This window comes from Lycorma delicatula, chromosome 11 (genome assembly GCF_047948215.1).
Source record: "Lycorma delicatula isolate Av1 chromosome 11, ASM4794821v1, whole genome shotgun sequence".
NCBI lineage: Eukaryota > Metazoa > Arthropoda > Insecta > Hemiptera > Fulgoridae > Lycorma > Lycorma delicatula.
This window is the reverse complement of record NC_134465.1, coordinates 23,013,347-23,037,948: the sequence shown is the minus strand read 5'-3', so window position 1 is coordinate 23,037,948 and position 24,602 is coordinate 23,013,347. Positions and strand designations below refer to the sequence as shown.

The 24,602-nt window shown below is 29.2% G+C and overlaps 1 protein-coding gene across 2 annotated transcripts in view; it reads right to left on the bottom strand.

The window, feature by feature from the left end:
- clos (closca) overlaps nucleotides 1-24,602 on the bottom strand; it is a 112,100-nt gene that overhangs the window by 51,481 nt on the left and 36,017 nt on the right. For both annotated transcript variants that reach the window (XM_075378787.1, XM_075378788.1), the window contains exons 7-14: nucleotides 22,591-22,758; nucleotides 20,617-20,738; nucleotides 19,672-19,843; nucleotides 14,199-14,467; nucleotides 11,103-11,238; nucleotides 8,293-8,688; nucleotides 3,099-3,335; nucleotides 1,178-1,335 (exon numbers count right to left, since the gene is read on the bottom strand). In XM_075378787.1, the coding sequence (XP_075234902.1) occupies nucleotides 1,178-1,335; nucleotides 3,099-3,335; nucleotides 8,293-8,688; nucleotides 11,103-11,238; nucleotides 14,199-14,467; nucleotides 19,672-19,843; nucleotides 20,617-20,738; nucleotides 22,591-22,758 (1,658 nt within the window). The remainder of the gene's footprint in view (nucleotides 1-1,177; nucleotides 1,336-3,098; nucleotides 3,336-8,292; nucleotides 8,689-11,102; nucleotides 11,239-14,198; nucleotides 14,468-19,671; nucleotides 19,844-20,616; nucleotides 20,739-22,590; nucleotides 22,759-24,602) is intronic.

The window sequence follows — 24,602 nt, the reverse complement described above, 5'->3', positions numbered from 1 at the left end:
AAAACAAAAACTGACAACACAGTTGTAGGACTTTCCCATCACGTGGCTTTTTTCTGATGCAAATCTTACACACACACACATACACACACACACACACACACACACACACAGAACTTAATTTAAAATATTTATCACTTTATTAAAAATATAATATTTTTCTTTTTATTTAATTCAATGATTCTAACTAAAGCGTGCATCCATATCGTATTTCATTTGTGCAAGTGTGGCGTACTAGTGACCACTTTAAATACTTTTTTTACACTTTATATATTATTCATTAATTTATTCTACTGCTCACCTGTGACATCACAACATAGGAGACGACTACAGCAGTTATAAGTCAGTACTACACTAGGGCTCCTTGTGGTGAAAGGGGGTGCTTTTGATGCAGTATACCCATTTAGCCACTAGTTTATTTAGAGCATTTTTTGGAGTGGGGGTACGATTTTGCTAAACTTTTTTGCAAATATTATTTTTTTTATTATTAAAAATGTGCCTAAGAAAAATAAGACCTTAATTGGGTAAAATCTTGAGATACTGAGGGTGACCTTGCATTACGCCTCACCCTCTTGACCTTTTAAGTTGAAAATTTAATGGCGTCAATACCACACATATAGAACTAATCTGAGCAATTTTGGTCAGAATTGGTCGAATATTTCTGGAGATATAAGGGGATTTAGAGAAACATACACACATACATAAAAACATCAGGAAAATTTCCAATTGGTTTTTGGGTTTTTTTGGGTTCCTTAGGTGTCAAAACATCAAGATCGGGTGAAAACTGCATATGCCCAAATTGGACCGACTACAATACTTCTCTTCTAAACTACAGCGCAAGACAGGAAAGTGCCCGTATAAAACTTTATTACTGCCACTTCTAGAATTAAACTAATCTAGATATTACTTTTCAAAGAACTTAAAGTGGTATAAATTAACTTTTAATTAATAACAGAGGTTATTTTTATAACAATAACACAAAATTAAAATTTTTAGATGAACTTAGCCTGCCTCATTAATAATCACTTACAATTTCCCGTAGATCATACTACATTATAAATAATTTCACAATAAAAATAACATCCAGGATACTCAAAATAAGTCATACACACTGTTAAAAAAAAATGAACAGTATTTAATTAATGAATTTAATAATAAAAAATAAATCACTAAAACTTACATAATAATTATTATTATTGTTATTTGATGGTTTTAATATAAATGTTTCAGTTCGACTATAATCGCTCATACGTTTTGGACTAATAATCACTGATGTGTTTTGAATAATATTATTAACAAATAATTCATCAACTTCAAGATTTTCATAAGTATAATAACCTATTAATAAAAACAAAAGTTAAAAATTGTTTAAAAAAGCATAAATGACATGTGATGTAATTTTATAACCCAGAGTACAGACTGATCACACATAATGAATGAGCACATCATGATGAATATTTCATATAGCAAATTCTGTTCAACTGACCAATGTAAAAAATAAACCTTTAAATTGTAAGCCCTTATAACTGTAATCTTTAGATTATAAACATTTAAACTGTAAAAAATAAATTTTTACAATCGTAAAAGTATATAGATTCCAATAAACAAATAAGACCCAGAATCAATTTGATTATGACACTTAACAGATACAAAAAACATTCTCGCAAATGAGATCTTTACATTTGATTTAACTTTAATTAACTAAAATATAATTTTTCCTCAGTTTTGAACACATTTTTTATTAATAAATTTTATGAAACTAAGAAATTAAATTATTTTTTTAAGTTTTAACATTTTTCACAGTAGGTTTCATAATAAGATATTAAATTTTATAAAACAAATTGGATCAGTTTCATGAAATGTATACATATAGGATTAAAAATTATGCGGAACTTTAATAATTAAATACTTATATAAGCTCAGATAATTTGCTATGAATGATATAACAAAAAATGGTAAATTGTCATGAATCACACGATCAGATTAATATTTTTGAGTTGTGTATGAAGGATATTTCCAGGTCAGCCAAGCACAAAATAAACCTGTTTTATTATATTTTGTGTCCAAAATATCTATAACTATATCTATAATCTTAACTGTATAATATCTATAATCTTTAACTGCTTTATGAGAGTTTTAAAAAAAAATCCATAATTTGTTTTATTAAATGACTCTCAATCTTAAGATCAAGGTCTTCTACAGACATTTCTTGAATTAGTATCATGAGTTATCAACTGATTGTGAATTTGTTAATCTTCTTCCTAAATTGTGTGACATCTGGTCTAACATCACACCAACTTTTTCTTATCTTTTTCCCTTTTATGATTGCTAATAATCGTACTATTGTCTCAAGTTTCTTCTATAGTCACTGTTTATAGAAGAAAAAAGTTTTCTGTAAGAGGTAAAAGATCATAAAAAGTGTAACTTATCTTCTGAAATCAAACTTATACAATATTTTTCATAAACAAAAACATATTTCTGGTATAATATGAATGAATTAATATCTATGACATTGAAAAGTAAAAAAAAGAAAACACAAAGTAAACAATGAAATCAATGCATTGTATTTTATATTAAATAACATTAAAAATTACTTGATATATTGTAATATAAACGTAACAACAATATGACTATACAGTCTATATAACTGAAATACAAATAAAGGAACACAAATATATGACAACTTCCAAGTAAAACTCACAGCAATAAGAAAGAAATATTGGCAAAATGAGACACATAAATATTTAAAATGAGTAAATTCTCCAGGTTAGATTGAAAAAACAAAATAACCCGCCTGTAACAAAAAACTTTCTCTATTCAAAAAAGCCACCTTAGAACTTTACAATATAACTTGAAAAACTATTCACCCTTTTTAAAAATGGAGAAGAAACTACTAGGGCTTGTAATCAAGACCAATCTTTGTTTCTATTTATCTTAAAATATTTATCTATAATACAGAAGAAATTATTGAGCATAACCTATAATTGGTTAAAACTGAGTACTTCAATTGAAAAATGATTAATACAAAACTAAACAATTTTAATATCTGTAATAATGTCATTTACTAATAATAAATATTTACTTGTAAATATTACACATACCTGTAATGATTTGCTTATCACTCTTTACTTTCAGCGTGTTATTAACTACATCAAGTAAATTAATACCAGATATCAGACCATCAGTTAATGTTAGATTTTCAACCTCTAATTTTGGAATAACTTTCAACAAATTATCCCGTTTATTAACTGCTTTATTTGAATTTAAAGGAACATGATTAATTGTTTTTTCAATTGTTAAATTACCAATATTCAATGATTCAGCAATCAATCTTTTACCTAAAAAAAAATTATAATAATAAAGAAAGGAAATATGAATTATTTAACAATAGTTTCAGATCGTACAAAGACCTAGAAAAAGAAAAATTAAAGAGAAAAATATAAATAAAATGCTGATGATCTCCGTAGTGGAGTAGAAACATCTCAGTCTTTCATCTGGGGGTCCCAGGTTCAAATCCTGGTCAGGGATGACATTTTACATATGCTACAAAATTCTATTTCCATATTCCCATGTACAAGCTTCTCTGTAAGCTTCTGTGATAAATAAATTCATCAACAAAAAAAAAACTGCAGAAAATATCTATTTTAAAACTTGTTAAAAAAAAAAAAAAAAATACATCAATCTTGGCATGTGAAATAAACAAATCTGTCTAATCCTCTTCAATAAATTGATGAATTGATCATGCACAGTTAACAGTCCTCTACTAATTAAATAAAGTTCATCGGATAAAAATTAAAGTAAGGAAAATGTTTTAACAAAATTCATACAAAGAACCTTTTTTTTTTAAATTTCTTAATATTAAATGCAAAATTCTTAATCACAGAATGAATTTTAATAGAAATTTTCAGGGTAGAACTAAAGCAAATTAAAATCTATATATATTTTTTTAATAAATAATTCTTTATTTGCTATATTTTTATTTATATTATTATGAATTTACACATAAGTAAGAATTCTCACAAAGTTTAAGGTTGTTCATTAACAAGAACCACTGTTATTTTACAGAAACTCTTTTGATCTTATTTCAAATAAAAAAGTGAAATAAAAGAGAAGTTTTACTTTAAAAAGTACACAGCAAAAATATTTCTAATGGTAACTTACAAGAAACTAATGATAGTTATTAATAGTTAGACTGTTGATAGAAACTGAAGATGTTATTTTTTTTTTAAATATTCCTCTTCACACATAAATATGACTAGAACAAGCTATTAAGAAAGTAAATGTAAAAAGAAAAAATAACTGAAGAGAATTATCATAAGAAAACTTTAAAAAAAAGCAGTTCAAATTCAATATCATACATAATGAATAATTTTGAGTTCAATGAAACAGAATTTTCAGATTTAATAAAGATGATAACATCCTTTTTAAATATATAATATGAAAAAAATATACAATTGAGGTGTGAAATATTTTAAGGATTCTTATACTGATGATAACTGGGTAATAACTAACTAAGAATTTCGTTTTCATATTAGGAATCATTATTACAAATCTACCCATAGAAACTTCAAATGATATGATATAAATTATATATATATATACACAGTAGATTCCAGAAAATTGGACCTCTTCAGGACCAGGGTTAAATGGACATTTTAAACAGCAGGCCCTATTAAGCGATATTAAAGAAAAGGTATACAAAATTATGCACAAATACGGTGTACAGGTGTATTCTAATTATTAAACTCAAATTTGCAATTTACTATTCTGAATTTTATTTCTAATACTAAGAATACACGAACAATAATACAAATTACAACATAATAAAAATTTAAGTCCTCTACCGTATAATACGTATCTAATAAAATACAATACATTATTTACTATCCTTTTACATTATACAGCTACATATAAAACAGGCCTATTACATTTAAAAAGAACTACTGTTCTGGGACAATGCATTACTGAATAGTTTTTGTAATGTTACATAATTAAAAAAAAACATATTAAATAAAGCAAAACGATCGATAAACAAAATAAAGGTACAAAATACAGTAATGAGTGCTATTTATGATCAGTAAAATAAAAAAATCCCTTTCGGCATGCCGGAAGGCAGAGGTAGATTTCACTGGTGCTAAGTAAGGGATAAAAAGATTTCCATCTTAAAGTTAAGAAAAACTTCAAATTTAATCAATACGACAAGTCCCATCTTCATACAATTCCAGCAACATTTTGATCATCCCTTACCATAAGAGTTGGTCATATCAAAACTTGTTTCAGACAAAAGTTTTAGGTAATGTTTAGAGAGGAATAAACGACCACTTTAAACCGATTCGATACTGTGCCTATTAAGGGAGGTATGATTTCTTTTGTCATCGAAACCCCATTTTTTCAACCCCCTGGGCCAATGGTTGGTGACATAAAAAAAATTTACTTGGATAAGTTTTAAGCTCTTATCCAAAGAATAGTACGAACTTTAAACGAATTCGATATTTTTCTTAATAAAAACCTTATAGCGATATTTTGTTTTTACAAACCCCCCCCTCTTTCAATCCCCATGTTACGATTTTAGCCATTAACAAACTCGACTGGGATTTTGGGATGAGTTATTTTTAAGGAACAATCTGAAAGTGATTGGCACAAAATTACAGCAGTTATCGTGTCCATAAATAAGTGAACTGGCATATATATATATATATATATATATATAGATACATATATAAATGTATGTATAAACTTTTGGACTGACGGTGGTTCTGGGGCCTGAGGGATGTGAAACACGAAGATATGTACGAAGTCGAATCATGGTACCCATTTACAATAGGTAGCTTTCTTATGAAACCTACCTAAAATACTTTAATATCTCTTACTTTTTAAACTTTATGAAAAATCTTTTTATTTCGCTTTTCGTCTTCCTTTTAATACTTGGTGTTCTACAAATTTTGCACAGAGTTGTAGAGTTTGCAATTAAGAAGAAATACGGTTTCATAGTTCTTCTAGCGGGCTTCCTTCATTCCCTTCTTGTATAAAATTCTGCTGAAGTCCGTCAATGAATTTTGTATAAATAGGCGTTTGACAACGGATTCTACTTTATTTTGGCGCAGGACCACTGACACTTACTCTTTGACTAGTAATGATAGAAAACCATTCATTTAAAGCTTTCTCAATGAGTGAGTCCTTTCCTTCACGTTTCCTAAACCATTCATTGCAAAGCGTTTCTTCTTCTTGCTGTAAAATCCGAGATATTGTAGTTTTTGATGCTCCTAGCAGTTCTGCAAGTTTATGCTGGCCAGTGTTAACTTTTTATTTTGTATAGCAAAGCAATTCTTGCTGTCAATGACATGTATTTACGCGGCATGGTGATGAATTGGATAAATTATGAACACCTGACTTTAACTAAACTAAACTCTCCAAAGTAAAAAGATAAGAAAAGCGATTAAAAATAATTATTGAAAAATGATAAAAACAGTACCACACACAACGAACAACAGACTCGCAATTAAGAAAATAAAAACATTTGCTGTGTCATAACTGCATGGTGTCATCTGTGACGCCATGCACTACGTACTGTGCAGACCAGTGATAGAAGGAAGTTGCCTCCCTCAATACAACATTCAACAACAATCAAGCGATTTAAATCACTAATAAAATTGTGATATTTTAGAAATATAAGAAAGAAACGAACGAGGTATAGGCCTTATAAGCGGCATTTTGGACCATTAAACCAGAGTAATTTTACATGAATTATACCAGTATGTTTCTGTTTTAACAAAAATGCCCCATTTAAACGGCTGCCCCGAATAACCGGTGGTCCTATTAATCAGAATCCACTGTATATATATGTGCATGTGCGTGCAGTAAGAATAATAACAATTATTATTATTAGTCATAATACTAGAATCTGGAAAAGGTAGAGTGACAAATATTATTACAAGTATAAGACAACATCAAAAAATCACAACAAATCTATGCAATATAACCCTCCAGAGATTTTTTCTGTCCTCCCAGTTTTTTCCTAAACCAAATCAAATTTTTTAATGTGTGTATTTAAAATGACAGATAAATGGGAAATTTTCTTTGGACTATAACCAATTTTCTGGTCAACTCTTCCACAAATGGAGTCAGTTACTCAAAATTCTAGTGAGTCAACCAAAGGAGGGGGTATACCACGCCCTGTTACTTCTCCTGAACAACAGATGCTATCATTTTTTTACGTAATCTAATAAAATTTATATTTTAATATCCTGTGTTATTTTCTCTCTCATGAGACAATAAACTGCTTCACTACACTTGCTTGATCATTGAGGAAGAAAAGCAGAGATAGCCAGTCGTCATTCTTAATATTTTAATAGAAACTATGCATATTCTGCCCTTCTTCTTATATGAATAAAATAATACCAACCATGATAGATATACTCAGAAAACAAGCGGCTTACTGTTCCAGCTACTGTCTGAAAAGAATGAGGTTGAGAGAAGAACCCTACTGATTGTCTTTTAGTTTGTGCTAGAGATTATTCCTAGCATCTATTGTTAGATTGTTTTAGTTACAATCTGTTTATTGGTTTTTTGTGAAAAGAATGGTACGGTATCAATTACAATTTAAAGTGAAATTGAAGTGGTTTAAGGTGATGATTGCATCAAGGTGCAACAATGTAACATTGTTTTTTATATTTTATTACATATCAATAAATGTGACAGACAAAGAAAGGAGTTTGCATCTTTCTACACCACTAGAACTTCCAGGAATCAAAGCACTTTTGCATAGTAATTACCACATCACAATAAAACATTGAATGTAAAATTTAACTCAGGAGACACTGTTAATGACCGTTTAGAATATACAGCAAAACATATGACTATAGTAGAGTCCGTTCACACAACTGACGAAACAGGACTCTTTTGGAAAATGTTAATTGGCAAATTCTTCAACACCTGAATTACAGCCCGTATCAGACTCCAAATTTCCAAATTTCCAGTAATGAAAAATTAATTCCACAGTGATCCAACCAGATAATTTCAAGTGTAATGTGAAAAATGGGTGTATCAACAATTTTCCATTTTTTTAATGAAACAATTTTAATTTATTGGAATTTAGAACCTGAACAAACGCATCAACCAAGAGCAACAATATTGAAAAGTTGTGAAATTATGTTATCTTTTAAAAATATCTCGTAAATATTTTTGTAAAAAAAAATTATTAAAATAGTACTGAAGTCGAGAACCTTATTTTCTCGCTTTCTCTAATAAAATAATCTTTCCAGATGTTCATATTCAAATATAACAAAAAAAACACACCTGAAAAACTTTGATCGCCAGTAGTAAGCAATACAGAATCATTTGATATAGAAACTTCATCAACAGTTCCACTGACAGTTATTCCATCTTCATTATCAATAATAATACTACCTCTTACCATTAATGTTTGATTTAAGTTATTATCATATTTTGTTACGAGATCATTTAATTTATGATTATTGATATAAGTGGTGTTGATAACACTTTGAATAGCAACATTCTCAAATTCTAATGGCACATTGTTTTTTGAATTTAATGTAAAATCTTCTTTTACATCAACTGTATTTTTTAATAATAATGTTAAATTTTCACCATTTAATGATTCAATAAACAATTCATCAAACTGACATGAATTTGGATAACAATCAATTTCTATAGCAGAAAAATTTTCACTTTCTGTAAACAAAGAAATAAAAATAATACAATCATTAATACATTTTTTCTAATCCTATTCAACACTCCGGATGCTATTGCAATCAAAATTTTTGTTAATATTTCCATCCACTTTACCAATAAAAACTTGATTGATGTAGCAATCCAGAGATATAACAATTATACTGATAGATGGACCTTTACACAAAAATTTGGCAACGGATAAAATATTCTATTTTAAAATTTATTTAATATAATTATCACATGAAGTAAATTGGGAAAATTTAGAAAGTAAATTCTGTGAAAGTTCAGCTAAGTTGTATTTAAAAATACATTCTTTTAAATGTATTGATAACATTAAAAGTAAAAGAATATAACAAATTACTTGAAAAATGTATTATTTTGTCCCATGGCTTTCTAAACAACTATACTTAACACATATTATACCCTTATAATAATCGATACATAAATATTTGGATTGTATTAGAAAATTGATTTTTCTTTTGATTAATTTGCATTTGCTCTAGCTTAAAATTCACCAATGTACTGGTAAATGGAACACATATTTACAATATTTTAAAAGATTAAAATAATTCAGTCAGTATTGAATAATACTTTAACAATGGGTAAAGCAGTGTATTTTTTTAATAATTGTATGTACACATCCAAAATGTAGCTGACTTTATTTCGCTTTCCTGAAACTGTAGGAAAAACAGTAGTGCTTCTTAAAGCCCTCCTTGTAGACTTTGTTAAAAGAATAAAACACTTATAAATTGCTAGTTCCTCTACAACTGAAACATCCTGGAAATTTTGATGATTATATGATAATAATTAGAGACCAGATTATATGCATTTGCATATTAAGCCCATTCTCACCAGTTATTGCATGTTTTCCTTAAAATCTAGTGATGATGCATATTTTCGCTATATTTACAATATTTTTCAGTAGGGTACCCTGATAATAATTGAAATCTTACTTTGTAGCTGGCCAAACCTATTAGCTGCATGGCTCTTAGAGTGCACTTAGCAGTCGCTGAACAGTACCTCTGATTGTTTGTGTTTACAAAAGTAACAAAATGTAATAATTGTTAATTATCAAATTTATCGATATGTTATTCAACTAATTACTACTTGTATGCTGATTTTTAAATAAAAAAACTAAAAATTACTATTTTTTTATTATTTAAAGTTGCATATTTTGACACTTTTCATGCACATTAACATGCATATTTCAAGCTTTTTATGTTGCATATAATCTGATCTCTAATTATAATGTAAGGAAAAATGAAATGTGGTGACATATTTTTTAGTTTTAGAGCGAGTTGTGTTGGAAAATCATAAGACAGTTATAGGGAAGTTGTAAACGAATTAATGCCCACCTAAAATTGTCAAAGCTCTCAAGAAGCTGTACTCAAACAAAAAAAAAAATATATATATATATATGGTTTATTCACCACAATAACACTCCAGTTCACTGCTCCAAACTTTGCTCTGAGTAACTGGCCAGCACTAAAATAAAACTGTTAGGCACTCCCCTGTAATCCTAACCTTGATCCATGTGACTTCATGCTGTTCCTCCCGTTGAACAGACTGGAAGGGAGGCATTTTGTAAGCAATGATAACCTCCTAAGAGCTTGGAAGAATCAGTTTGCCCAGATCACCGACAAAATATAGCAAGATTGCTTTGATGTCTTGTTTTAAAAGACGGAGAAGTGTATAATGTATGGTGGAAATTATTTTGAAAAATTGTAAAAAATAAAATCGTATTGAAAAACTTTTCTAGTGCTTTTTATATATTACATCAAGAAAGAAAGATAAATTAATTTTTCATTATAAAAATATGTAAGGAGCGAATGCTTGATATTTGCCAAGAACTTAGCTTAGCTAAGAATTATTTCATATAAAAGATTATGAATTTAACATTTAGTTTGTATAGTTTTCTATTTGATAAATCATGTACTTATAGCTAAGTTTTATATACTAATAATTCACTTATAGCTCAGTTTTCAGATAAACCTTGCTCCTAATTATATAACTTAGGCTAGCAATACACCTTTTCTATTTCTGTTCAGCCTCCGGAGCCACCGTAAGGTATTACTTCAAAGGATGAATGGGGATAGGTATGAATGTAAATGATGTGTAGTCTTGTACAGTCTCAGTCGACCATTGTCCAGAAATGTATGATTAATTGAACTCCAACCACCAAAGAACACCGGTATCACGATCTAGTATTCAAATCCATATAAAAGTAACTGTCTTCTGCCTTCACTAGGATTTGAACCTTGTAACTCTCAACTTCGAAATCAGCCAATTAGTGATTATGAGTTTAACCACTAGACCGACTTAGTAGGTTAACATTACACCTTTAAAACACACAAAATCAAGTATTCTGAGTAGGTTATAAAGCTTATAAAAATAGTATTACATAATATACTTACTTTGAATAGAATATACAGGTGCCTTATCAAAGCTATTCATTAAATCTTTTAATTCATTTTCTGCATTATTAATAAATTGGGTCAATGTTTTATCGTTTTCATCGATAACTGACTTATTAACTCTGTCATCATCATTCTGAAAACAGATTAGTAAAATTAAAAATAAGTAAAGTAGGTAACATAAAATAAATGTAAAAAGATTAATAGATTTAAGAACTTAAACTAAAAAACAAAATTAAGCATCTTCTTTCCTGAAATAAAGAGAATTTGATTAACTTATTATTTCTGTGTAGAATATTTTTCATGATTATCCACATATCTTTAATGAGTCAATTTATTTTTCAATTTCAACATTTTTAACAAATTACTAAAATGGGTTTAGATTAGAAAGAATGTTATCAGGAAGTTACCAGATTTATTTGCAACAACTTTTATTTATGAAAAAGCAATGTGGAATAATGAAGATCGAACTCCCAAACCTACTCAATCAGTCTGCCACGAATCATTATGTTATGTACATACATTCAGACAATACAAACAATTCTACAACCATTGTTAACTTTCTCAATGGCTCATAAATTCAATATGCTTGCATCAAATTTTACACAAACCTTAAGAAATGATTGGCTACTTATACTTTTGAAATGATTCTTCAGACTTTAAAAAAAGATTTTAGATTGTATATAAGTTTTTAAACAACATAATCTTGTGAACAATATAGGTTTACAGCATAGTCTATTTGTGTTAACATCAGAGTCTAAAGTATTACATTAGTAAGCTAAATATAACTACAAAAGTCCTAACAAATATAACTCAGGGCAGTCAAACAAAAACGGAAAATAAAGAAAAATTTTAGAAAAACATCAATGAGGATCGTTACTGAACAGTCTGTGAACTATGAATTGAATCGTGACAAAACCTGCCAAAAAATTTAATAAAAATCTTGAAAATGCACTGCATACTGCAAAATTTGTCTATTAGTTTTTTAATCACTTTTTAATTTATTTTTTAAATGGTTCTTGTCTTTGTGAGTGTGTGTGCATGTGTATTAAAAAAAGAATACTTATATGTATACTTTGCCCACCAGGCTGTCTAGTGCTTAACTTATCATCACAAATCAGTTATTCAACAGTTGATTTTCAAAGTCGATGGTCCTGTGGTTGAAATCCTTGTAAAAGTCGGTTACTTTTATACTGATCTGAAAACCAAACTTTGGTGGTTGGGGTTCAGTTAACTACGTCTCAGGAACAGTCAGCCTGAGTTGAATCTGTACAAGACTACACCTCATTTACATGTCATACATATGATCCTCATCTAATTAGTCCATGGGGAAAGGGGTTGCTTATTGTTCACTAGTTGAACAAATTGCAACATACACACTAAGAAAATAAAAAAATTGCATATATATATGTATGTATGTTTGTATACAATAATATATGGGACTGTAAAATATTTAAATGGCAAACCAAGTCAAATTTATTAAATACAATAATTTCAAAACATATGACATAATGTCTGCACTTGCTTTTTAGCAATCTATAGTAACTAGTGTTCATGTTCTAACCCTGTTATTTATTGTTTTATTTTTTATTATTTTTTTTTTTGTATCAGACTATTAAAAATTTTGTCAACTACTGTATTGAAATGTGTCTGTCTATTCATTCGGTACACTTAATGTGCATTGATTTGTATCAATGAAGTGGATGGTAAATGTAGATGCTGTGTTTGTTATGAGGATTTTTTTAAATGTTTATTGTATCTGTGTTTCAAGTTGTCCCATTTGACCAATTAGAACATTATGATACTGGATCAATTTTGTTTAAAACAATATTTATTAATTTGGTTCAACTAATTAAACTTTTTAAACTTTATTTCAAAGAAATAAAGTTTAAAAAACTTTCCATTTTTTTTTTTTTTACTTGTAGTTGATACTAAAAGAATATATTATTTACTAACACCAATATGACTGTAAATATTTAAAATATTTATCATACATCAAAAAGTTTTCTTCTTTTTTCCTTTTTAAATAGAATCTAATTCAAACCATTAAATTGCTGAAACTAACTCTTTCATTGATACTTACTCAACTTCAATTTGTGTTTAGTCAAAACGTATATATATATATACATATATATATATATATACTTTGTACTTAGTTAAATATTTGTACATGTACTATATACAAAGTACATATATTAATAAACTAGCAGGCCCGGCAATCCTTTACTATTGCTAGACTGGAATTTTATATATATATATATATATATATATATATATATAGATTAAATGAACACAATTGAAAGTTTAATAAAACATTAAAAAATTAACATTACAGAACTTAACAAAATTTAACCTTTCCCTTCTTCCCCCTTCTCTTTTCCTTTTCTCCCTTTTCCTTTCCCCATTTTCCTTTTGCCTATTTTCATTTTTACCATATTCACTTTCCCTTTCCCCCTTTCTCTTCCCCCTTTCCCTTTTTCTTTTTTCTCCTTTCCCTTTCCATTTCCTTTTCCCATTTTTACTTTTTTCTTTTTTCTATTTTCCCCTTCTTCCCTTTTACCTTTTTTGATTTATTCCTATTTCCCTTTTTTGATTTTTTCCTTTCTCCCTTTTTCCCCACGCATAAATTATTCCAGTAGTTTTTAGTCTATAGCGGACACACATATCGGAAACATTGAAATGGAATCGTAAAATATTTAGCATAGCATGTGTTGCTTTATGTCCAACAGACGGCGCTGTTTTTCAGAAAAGGCATGTTTTTACCTGTCACAGGTGTGACATCTTAGATATATAAATAGTAGGTATATAAAAATATCCACATATTCAAATGCAACATTGTGTCAAAATTTCAAAGAAATCAGTGACAAACTTTCAGAGACTTAAGATTTTGAACAAATGAACATTTACATTTTTATTTATATATATACATATAACTAATATAAACCTGTTACAATACATCATTAAAGAAATTAAGAATCTAATGAAATGATAAAAATTAAAATTGATCTCCAAAAAGAAGAAACTTTTAAAATACTTAAAAAAAAATTAATTTTTTTTCTTTTAAAAAAAAAATGATAAAAAGATAAATACACTCACATTAACTATAATCGTAATATTACCAATTCTTGAATCACCAGTTAATACAAAATCAGAATTGATTTCAATGACTTTATCATCAATATGTGGAACATCATGTACAGAATTTAGTATATGTGACAGCACAATATTACCATCTTTTACTTCTTCTAATGTTTTCTTACACCATGATTCCATCTCTGATTTAAAACGTGGAACTTGATTATCTCTTTCAATAATTATTTTGAATACATTTTTCTCTGTACCATCATTCCCTTTATTAGCAATAGCTAAAAAAAAATGTTAAACTCAAATAAGTATAATAAAAAAAAAAAATATTATATCAAAACAAACTAGCATAGAATTGAAGGAAATATAAATGGCATCCCCATGATGAATGATAGCCATCTCAGTCTTCCCAGAATGTCCTTAGTTCTAATCCTGGTCACAATTTTAATTTAATAAAGATGTCATTACATATTCCCACACAGTGCTACTTAATTGGTGGTTTAATTTTCTCTGTATAGAAGAACAACTGCTAACCTTTACAGGAACCAAACTGCAACAGTAATAATCAAAGAACATAAGAAAGAAGCCGTAATAAAAAAGGGTGTCCGACAAGGATGTTTCCTATCCCTGTTACTATTTAATATTTACACAGAACTAGCTGTTTTAATGATGATAAAGAACAATTTAGATCCGGAGTAACAGTGCAAAAGCAAAAGATAAAGTTGCTACAATTTGCTGATGATACAGTAATTCTAGACAAGAGGAAAAAATATGTAGAAGAAACAGTGAATGGTATGGATGAAGTCCTACGCAAGAACTACCTCTTGAAAATAAACAACAAACTGAAAATAATGAAATGTAGTAGAAATAATGTAGATGGACCACTGAATATAAAAATAGTAAGAGAAAAGATTATGGAGGTAGAAGAATTTTGTTATTTGGGAAGTACAATTACTAAAGATGGATGAAGCAGGAGCAATATAAAATGCCAAATAGCACAGGCAAAACGAGCTTTCAGCCAGAAATATAATTTGCTTACATCAAAAATTAATTTAAACATCAGGAAAACATTTTTAAAAGTATATGTTTAGAGTGTAACTTTATATGGAAGTGAAACTTTGATGATCAGAGTACCTGAGAAGAAAAGATTAGAAGCTTTTGAAATGTAGTGCTATAAGAGAATGTTAAAAATCATTTGGGTGGATAAAGTGACAAATGAAGAGGTGTTGCAGCTAATTGATGAAGAAAGAAGCCTTTCTTTCTGGAAAGAAGCCTTACTTTCTGGAAAAGTATAGTTAAAAGAAGAAACAGACTTATAGGACACATTTTAAGGCACCCTGGAATAGTCGCTTTGATATTGCAGGGTCAGGTATTTGGAAAAAATTGTATAGGCAGGCAACGTTTGGAATATGTAAAATAAATTGTTAGGGATGTAGGATGTAGGGGATATACCAAAATGAAACAACTAGCACTAGATAGGGAATCTTGGAGAGCTGCATTAAACCAGTTAAATAACTGAAGACAAAAAAAAATTTTTCTATAACAAAAGTTTACTTACATTATAACGTAGTACGCTCACTAGATAACATATTTCTAATGATTTTTTTTTTTTTTAATGTACCACTTAATATGAGATTAGTATGAGGGATTAAAAATGGATTATTTTAGCAACTGAAAAATGTCAATCCTGAAACTACCTAAATGAAGGATAGAGACCCTAATACTCTGCCGTGGAGATCAATAATAATTTGATTTTTTTTTTAATAAAACAAATTAGAATTGGAAATGGAAATTATTACTAAATTAAAATATTACTGCTGGAATGGATGAAAAAATGGTACTATAACATTCCTTTAAAATCTTACCAAAAATTATTTGAGACACCAACTAATTTATCCCAAAAGGTTTGAAAAAGTGAAAAAGCAATATATATATGTTTATGAAAAATTTCAGTACAATCAGTTGAACAGTTTTTGCATGAAAGAGTAATAGACTCACAGAATCCATGAGATTCTTATATATAAGAGATAAACAACCAAATACAGCAGGAATGTTCTACCAGTTATATATAATTTATATATATATGAAAAGGATTTCAAATTGTATGGCAATCGCTTGGGAGAAGATTTTATAACCAAAAATTAAAAAAAAAAACATTTAAACATAGGTCAGAAAACGGTTCGTTAGCGGTTTTTTGGCTTACAAAAGCAACCTTGCTTCTGCTCCTTCTGTGAAATTACACCATACTAAAATTCTTGGACTACAAATCAAGTAATAAACTTGGTGTATCCTTATTTTTTTTTAAAACACGAAAAGTTTTGTTGGAAATTACACTTTTTTAGGTTTTGAATAAAATAACTTTGTTAATTTGCCAATAAACAAAAAAAAATGTCTACTTATCTCTGTAGATAATTTAATTCTGAGAAAATAAATATAAATAATGTTATTAAAATTAAACACAAATTTGAAAAGTTCAACTTTAATTACAAACAAAATACACAAACGGGATTAGAAAATTTTAAATACAATTTACACACAAATGCTAAATATTATAAAAATAAATTTCAAAGACATCCTTCTAAAACATATTAAAAATTTTTATTTTTACATAGGTTGGTAATAACAGCTGATCAACATTAAGTTTTGTGTCCAGCATCTGAATATTCATTTAAGCAGTGTTTGTTCTTTTATTGTTCGGCAGTCATTCACAATGGATGATACCACAAATTTGTTTTCATTTAGTGAGTTGACGGACATGTAGTTAATTTATGGTAAAATAACTAAAAATGAATTGGCTGCTGTGCATGAATACCAGAAAAATTATCCACGTAAAAGAGTACTGTATCGTAAAGCATTTGAGGCTTTGGAGATCAAGATGATTTGGATTTGGATTTTGAGGCAAGATCGAGAAACAAGTATGCTTAAACCACAACAATTCAGTGCTGGTAGTGAACGTTTTGTGAGAAATGAAAGCACTGAAGATGCAATATTAAAAGCAGTACAAGTATTTCCCACCTCAAGCACCAGAAGGTTGTCACACCACTTTCATGTTTCACAATCAAGTGCGTGATGAACGTTACGGGAGCACAATCATACCCATTCCATAAGTGTAAAAGTGTTATTACCATCTTATTATGAAAAACAGATGAAATTCTATCGATCATTGAGTAGAAAATATGAACATCATCCTGATTTCCTAAATAATATTCTAATTACTGATGAATCCTGTTTTACAAGAAATGGCATTGTAAATTATTAAAACACTCACACTTGAGAAGAAGAAAATCCCCATGAGACTGCTACAATTCATTTACAACATGCTTTTTCATTTCATGTGTGGTCTTCTTGGTGATAATCTTATAGCCATTTTTTCTTACTACTAAGGCTCAATGGAGAGCAGTACTTGCATTTTTTGTAAACAAATCTGATGGAACTCTTGAAAGATATTTCACTTGCAGATAGAGTGCAGATGTGTGTTTTCAATGATGACGAACCTGCTCGGTACTGTTGTGATGTGATGAATCATTTACATAACACATTTAGTAAGCGATGGATGGTCAAAACAATCACTGAAATGGTCACCTCCATCTCACCCAGAAAGAACATAGGACTACTGCCATTATAAAACGTTTCACTGTTTCAATATTGTGGCTGTTTTAATGGCTTGGGGTAACAACTTTATGTTCCTTGGCGATAACAACTTTACTAAAGCCAAACCATTAGTCAAACTTAATTCAGAAAACATGAGCGATATTTGAAATTAGATTTTCTACAAAAAATTCTCTGTCTTTTTCCACATTTCTTTCAAGCTTCCCAGTATCGAGAAAAATAGCTTTAAAGAAGCGACAATGTATGGCATGCATTCCTTTAGACTTTTATTACTTATCAGTATTATTCTCACAGTCATGAGGATAATGAACAGAAAGATCCTCCAATGGGGGTCTAGCTAGACAGAAAGGAGACGCTGGACCAGCTAGTTAATTATAAAATCACAACTGTTTTTATAAAAACAATTTTTTTACATTCCTCTAAAGTTACCAACTATTTTACAACAAAATTATGGTATTTGTATACTTTTAGTAATTTCATTTTTAAAGTTCATATAAGTTCAATGTTTCAAGAATACTGGTGAAGGAAATAAAACTAAATATTCAAGTATTACCACAAGTATTAATCTGAAGTCAATCATTAACATAAAATAAATATATATTTTTTTTAAATATATTTTTTTAAACTTATCTTTGTTACATATTTACATATCTCTGTTTTATCTTTTTAATCTAAGATTAATACAAATTTTTGTCCAAAAAAATGTAAATCAATTACTGTGTATTTTTATTAAATACTAACAAATTAAACTTGTAAAAATTAATTACAATTCAATAAACATTATTATTAGCCATACCCTACAAATGGCAAAAGCTTCTCCCATACATATAAACACACACACACACACACAATCCATTTTTTTTAATCTGCAATGAAAAATAGGTAAAATACTCTTACAGAAACAAAATTAAAACTCCAATTTCTATGGTGACTTTTTAAGTTTTATAAACAAATCAGACCCTACTAGTGAAGTTCCACAATTAATTATATTGCTTAATTAAGAGATAAAAATAATAGCACAATTCTTATAAATCTTGAAATCATTTTAAATAATATCAGTTGAGCTGCCGTAATCTCTCATTTAATTTTATATTAATATTGAAAGCATCTGTTAATTGTATACTCTGTTTTTAATTACTGAATAAAATCTGATTTTAATAATGTTTGAGTTGTTTACAACAGTAACTACTCGACAATCTTAAAATGAAATGTTAAAACGTCCTTTAGGACATTTCTCAATTTTATTAGTACATGAATTTTGGTTCTCTGTTATCTCAGAAGCAGTAACAGATCATCATAATTTTTCTAATTAATCTGTTTACAAAAATCATGTATAACACATGATAATCTTGCTGTATAAAGAATTAAAGCTGAATCGATTCAAAATAGCAAATAAAAATTAACTCTTTCTGTAAAGTAGTACTGTATATTTGTAGTTGTAAGCAACTGCATGTATTTTTATCATTTAATTGCATTCAACTCGGTAATATGAAACATTTTAACACTATATTCAAATTTTTTTTGAAAAAATCTATATGCAGTCTGTCTTTAATTCAACCATTTCACTGCATTATAAACACAAAAGTGTATCTGCAAAGATGCTGCTCTTCCTTTTAACTTTTACATTTTTTTTAACTTTATACTTTCTTACCGACAGATGGTACAGTAAATTCTCAATTTTTCAACAACAGAAAATAATCTATAGTATATCACAAAAAATAGGATGTATCTGTTAATAAATATCATTTAATCAGATTAACTTGGGTTTTATCTGTCAGTGTCATCAAAAGATCAAAATGTATTACAGATTCACTCTAATTTTACTTTAACAATAAAAAAGAAGAATTTAAGAAATAATAATAAATAATTAACTTACTTAAAAGAGATTTATTATTAAATATAAACTCTCGTATTGTTGTAATAGCACTATCAAATAATCTACCAAAATATCTAACAGGACTTTCAACAAATCTCCATCCATTATACTGATATGCTTTTACTCCATAAAATCGGCTGACTACAAACAACAAACTTTTATTTGTACCTCTCTGTAAAAGGAAGAATAAGTTAATGATTACTATACAATATACTTACTTAGAAAAAATAGATAAAGGAGTCATTTTCTGAAGTATTCGATCCTTTGGAATCAGGAAGAAACAGTTTATGGTGTCAGACTAAAAATTAAAACATCCTATCACATCCGGCTGCTCTATAGGATGATCATCCCCTTATCCCTCTTACCATGACATCATACTCTAGGGTATGTGCTTCTTTATTGTGCAAAGTGAAACAGAAGTTCTGACCTACTGGATTGGCCAAGGATAATCCAGTAGGTCAAATTTCTGGATATTGCTCCAGAAATTTATTCTCTCTCAGAGAAATTATTTCCTTCTAAGAAAAAAGGAATGATCCTGTAAGAGTTATCTAGGAGTGTTCATCTATTCAATTATCAGTGGAAAAACACATAAATGCAAAATGATTATACATTATTACAAAGATGTTTGCTTTGATTCATCGTTCCTGCATGCAAAAAAAATATGCACTTCACATTTCTTCCATTTATAATCAAAACATAAAACTAAAAAATAACTTAGTTAGCCCCTGTCAGTTATGAGATTAATTATTCACAGGTCACTGCAAAATGGAAAAATTAAAAAATGATACTAAAATAGTATTCTTTCTAAAATCCAAACATTCATATTACATTAATAAATTAAATTAACAATTAAAATTAGCCTTGAAAAATCTTGAAATAAGTACCTTCAAAAAAAAAAGTTTACTTTCTTAAAACAAACATGTTTCATAAATATACATGACATACCATTACTGGGAGCCACTGTATTGGTGCAGACACTTTAATACTCTGAAAAGGCATGAAGTATTTGTCATCCGAAAATTTATAAATTATAGAATGAGTCTCGTAATTTAATGTTTCATCTGGTTCTAAAAAGTAAAAATACAAAAAAATGTAAGTTCATTATAACATAAGCAATTGTTATTTGCTTGTTTTTTCTTACTTTATTTCTAGCATTAGCCTCTGAAAGACAATTTTGTTGAATAAACAAGATGAATGAGTAAAAATATACTTCCTTTTTTTAAAATAATTATTACAGTATTAACTTGACAATACAAAAAAAATCTAATACAAAGTTTTTATTTTATTGAAATATTTAATTTAGTTAACGAACTCCCACTGATTTTTCTCAATTACTCAGTATGAAAAACATAAATACTAAGTAAATCTAGAAAACTGTTAATTAGGCACAACTAACTATAAACATGTTGATTAATACCACCTATATAACACTGATAAATACATGATGTCTTATGTTTCAACAGTCAAACATCATAACTTAAATTTCTATAAAATTTAGCATACAACTCAATTTAAGTGCTGGAGCTAAAATAATAAAAATTATTTTAACTTACCCTCACGCAGTGAGAACAAAATTCTGAAGATAAAGATGCTTTATTAATGAAACTAATACTACTGTTAAAAAATAAATATATACTCACTCTGCACTAGAAAATCATGCAGAAACTTTTCACACATTTATGAGTAGAGCCATGATTATGAACCATAATTATTCAGTATTTTAAAGAACTTTATTATTACCAGAATGAAGTAAGGTCCAGCTTTAACCTACATTTCTTAGGATCTTTCTTCAGCAATTCATCTGTTTTGCACCCATAATGTTGTTACAAAATTCAATTTCTGATTTTTAGATTTTGTTACATTGTTATTTGTTAGTAGGCAAAATGACATGTGTGTAAGAATTTTTAATAAAATTTTTCATCTCAAAATAACAGCCAGTACAGCTCTAACCCATATAATTTGAAATATAACAGTTTAATGAATGATCTGATCAAATGCTGAAGAGTCTATAAAACTGCTTTAGTGACAATTCTCTACCCGCAATGGTTAGTTTTTTTAACAGAAAATGAGTGACCATTAAAATCAGAATTTTAACTTCTATCTTTCTAATTTAGAAGAAAGGAAAGGATCAGTGGAAGGAAGTTTCAATTACCAAGCCATTACGACTGGCAAACAGAACATCTTCGATACACCATGCCTTCCTTGGGTAAGACAGCACTGGTTAGAGCTTACAAAGCAACTAATTAGATAGCATTGTTTCTTGCTTCAACACTGTGTTGTGATATAAGTAGTGCCTGCATACTGCCACTTCTCATTCCCCAATAGTACTTCTTTCTGGACAGATCCACTACACTCTCTTTCATTCTGATTATGTACAGTCATCCAACCACTCACTATTTCCAGTCTCAGTAATATACATAAGATACTCTTTCATGATTTTCTCCAACTATAAGCCTGCATTTGTTTCTCAGACCATTCTCCTACCACTGCTGTACAATATGTTTTTCACAATACAGTCATGATTAAATACTAATTGATAAACATTTCATAATTTTCCCTTCAGATAATTATTTACTGTTAAGTACACATATTTTAAAAAAGTTTCCTTTATATTTTTATTTACAAATAGCTATTTCATCAGTAAATCTTTTTCACTTATTAAATTTAATTTTACTGTAGAGATCTATTGATTAAATTCCAAACAAAAAGAGTGAAGTCTACTGACCACAGAACTTGCAGTACAAATTTTGCACTTAGCTCTGTTTTTATGAAACTACGAGCATATTCTACACCTGTATAAAGGATTACATTATGCAATATAAAACAGCAATTAAACATACATATCTGTATCTGTATCTGTACATACATACATATCAGTATTAAACATACAGAGGATTTACAGACACTAGAATAACATACCTTTAACAAAATGATTGGCAACAACCAGAAAGCTCTCTTTTTGATATCCTTTTTCAAAAAAAAAATACTTTATGTCCATAGCAGCATGTGTTCTTATTTTTTGATGCAATAAAAATGTTTCTTTGTCTAAGTTATAACGATATATTTCTGAATCGATATCTGTCTCTCCTATACAAAATCAATTTATTTTATATAAATAGATAACGACATTATCTTAACACAAGAATATTATGAAATAAGCAATATGACATAAGCATTGTATGACATACAATCATAAGACACAATTCAAATCCAACATACTTTCCAATCATACTCTTAACACATGACTGCCTAACAAGAAAAAACCACCAGAAATAAAATTAGCTGCTGTAAAAGGGGAGAGTATGGTGATCATGTCAAAAATGGAGAATCAGGTTTTTTGTAAAGCTTCACATTTTAGAGTCCAACAAGTTCACTTAAAGCAAAAAAAAAAAAAAAAAAACATACGAAGGTAAGTCAATTATTATCCGCAATGTAACTATAAATTTTATTGCAATACAAATAGGAAACTTACACGTACATCATTTTTCAACATGTCCCCTTGCATTTCAACGCACTTGGTCCATTGTTGCACAAGCTTCCTGATGCCCTCATAAAAGAAGGATTTTGGTTAAGCTGCGAGCCAGGAATGAACCGCTTCTTTCACAGTTTCATCCAAAATGAATCGACGGCCCCTTAATGCCTCTTTGAGCGGACCAAACAAGTGATAGTCAGAAGGGGCAAGATCAGGACTATACGGAGGATGAACCAGTATTTCAAAGTTGAGTTTCTGGAGCGTTTCAGCAATGTGGGCAACAGTATGTGGACGGGCATTGTCGTTCAACAACACAACAACTATTGACAGCAGTCCTCGACATTTGCTTCGAATTGCAGGCTTCAGCTTAGCAGTAAGCATCTCATTGTAACACGCACTGTTTATTGTCCCTTTCCTCATAATGTTCCAGTACTGGGCCTTGTGAGTCCCAAAAAACCGTAAGCATCAGTTTTCCTGCCGACGGTTGGGTCTTGAACATTTTTTTGCAGGGCGAATTTGGATGTTTCCATTCCATACTCTGTCGTTTACCCTCTGGCTCATAATGATGGATCAATGTTTCGTCACCAGTGATGATTCTTTCTAAGAAGATGTCCCGTTCGTTACCACAGCGATCCAAATGTTTTTTGGCAGATGTCCAAGCGCGTTTGTTTATGCAACTGTGCGAGTTGTTTTGGGACCCAACTGGCGCAGACTTTTTGAAACCCAAGTCTGTTGTGGATGACTTCGTAGGCAGAACTGTGACTAATTTGCAGATGATGTGCCACTTCATCGATATTTACTCGTCTGTCTATGAAAACCATGTCACGTGCACGCTGAATGTTTTCCTAATTTGTGGCGGTAAACAGTCATCCGGCTCCTTCGTCGTGTGTAACACTTGTGCGACCATTTTTGAATTTTTCAATCCATTCGTAGACACCCCATTGCGGCAACACACTGTTCCCGTACAGTACCAAAAGTCTTCAGTGTATTTCGACCCCTGATACACCTTCCGACCACAAAAAGTGGATCACTGAACATTGCTCTTCTTTGGTGCAAACAGAAAGTGGAGCAACCATGGTTAACGCCAGGGCAGCGATAATGGAATTAACCTAGCAGCATCAAACCTGCACAGACATAACAACAATTAAACCACGCATGCGTCATCTATGCAACATGACAGTACTACCAACATAAACAAAAATATAACTAAATTGCGGATAATAACTGACTTACCCTTGTATGTATGTAAGTGCATATATATGTACATATGTGTGTTGCACTGTTTTTGACCTTATATTTCAGCACTAATCAAACTGATTCTCTTTGAATCTAGCTTAAATATTTCTATTCAATATATATTAAAGGGATATAACAAAAAAAAAAAAAAAAAAAAAAAATTTATTTTCTACTGAGGCATTTTAGAGAAAACATTTTTAAAGTAAATTTTTTTACATAAAAT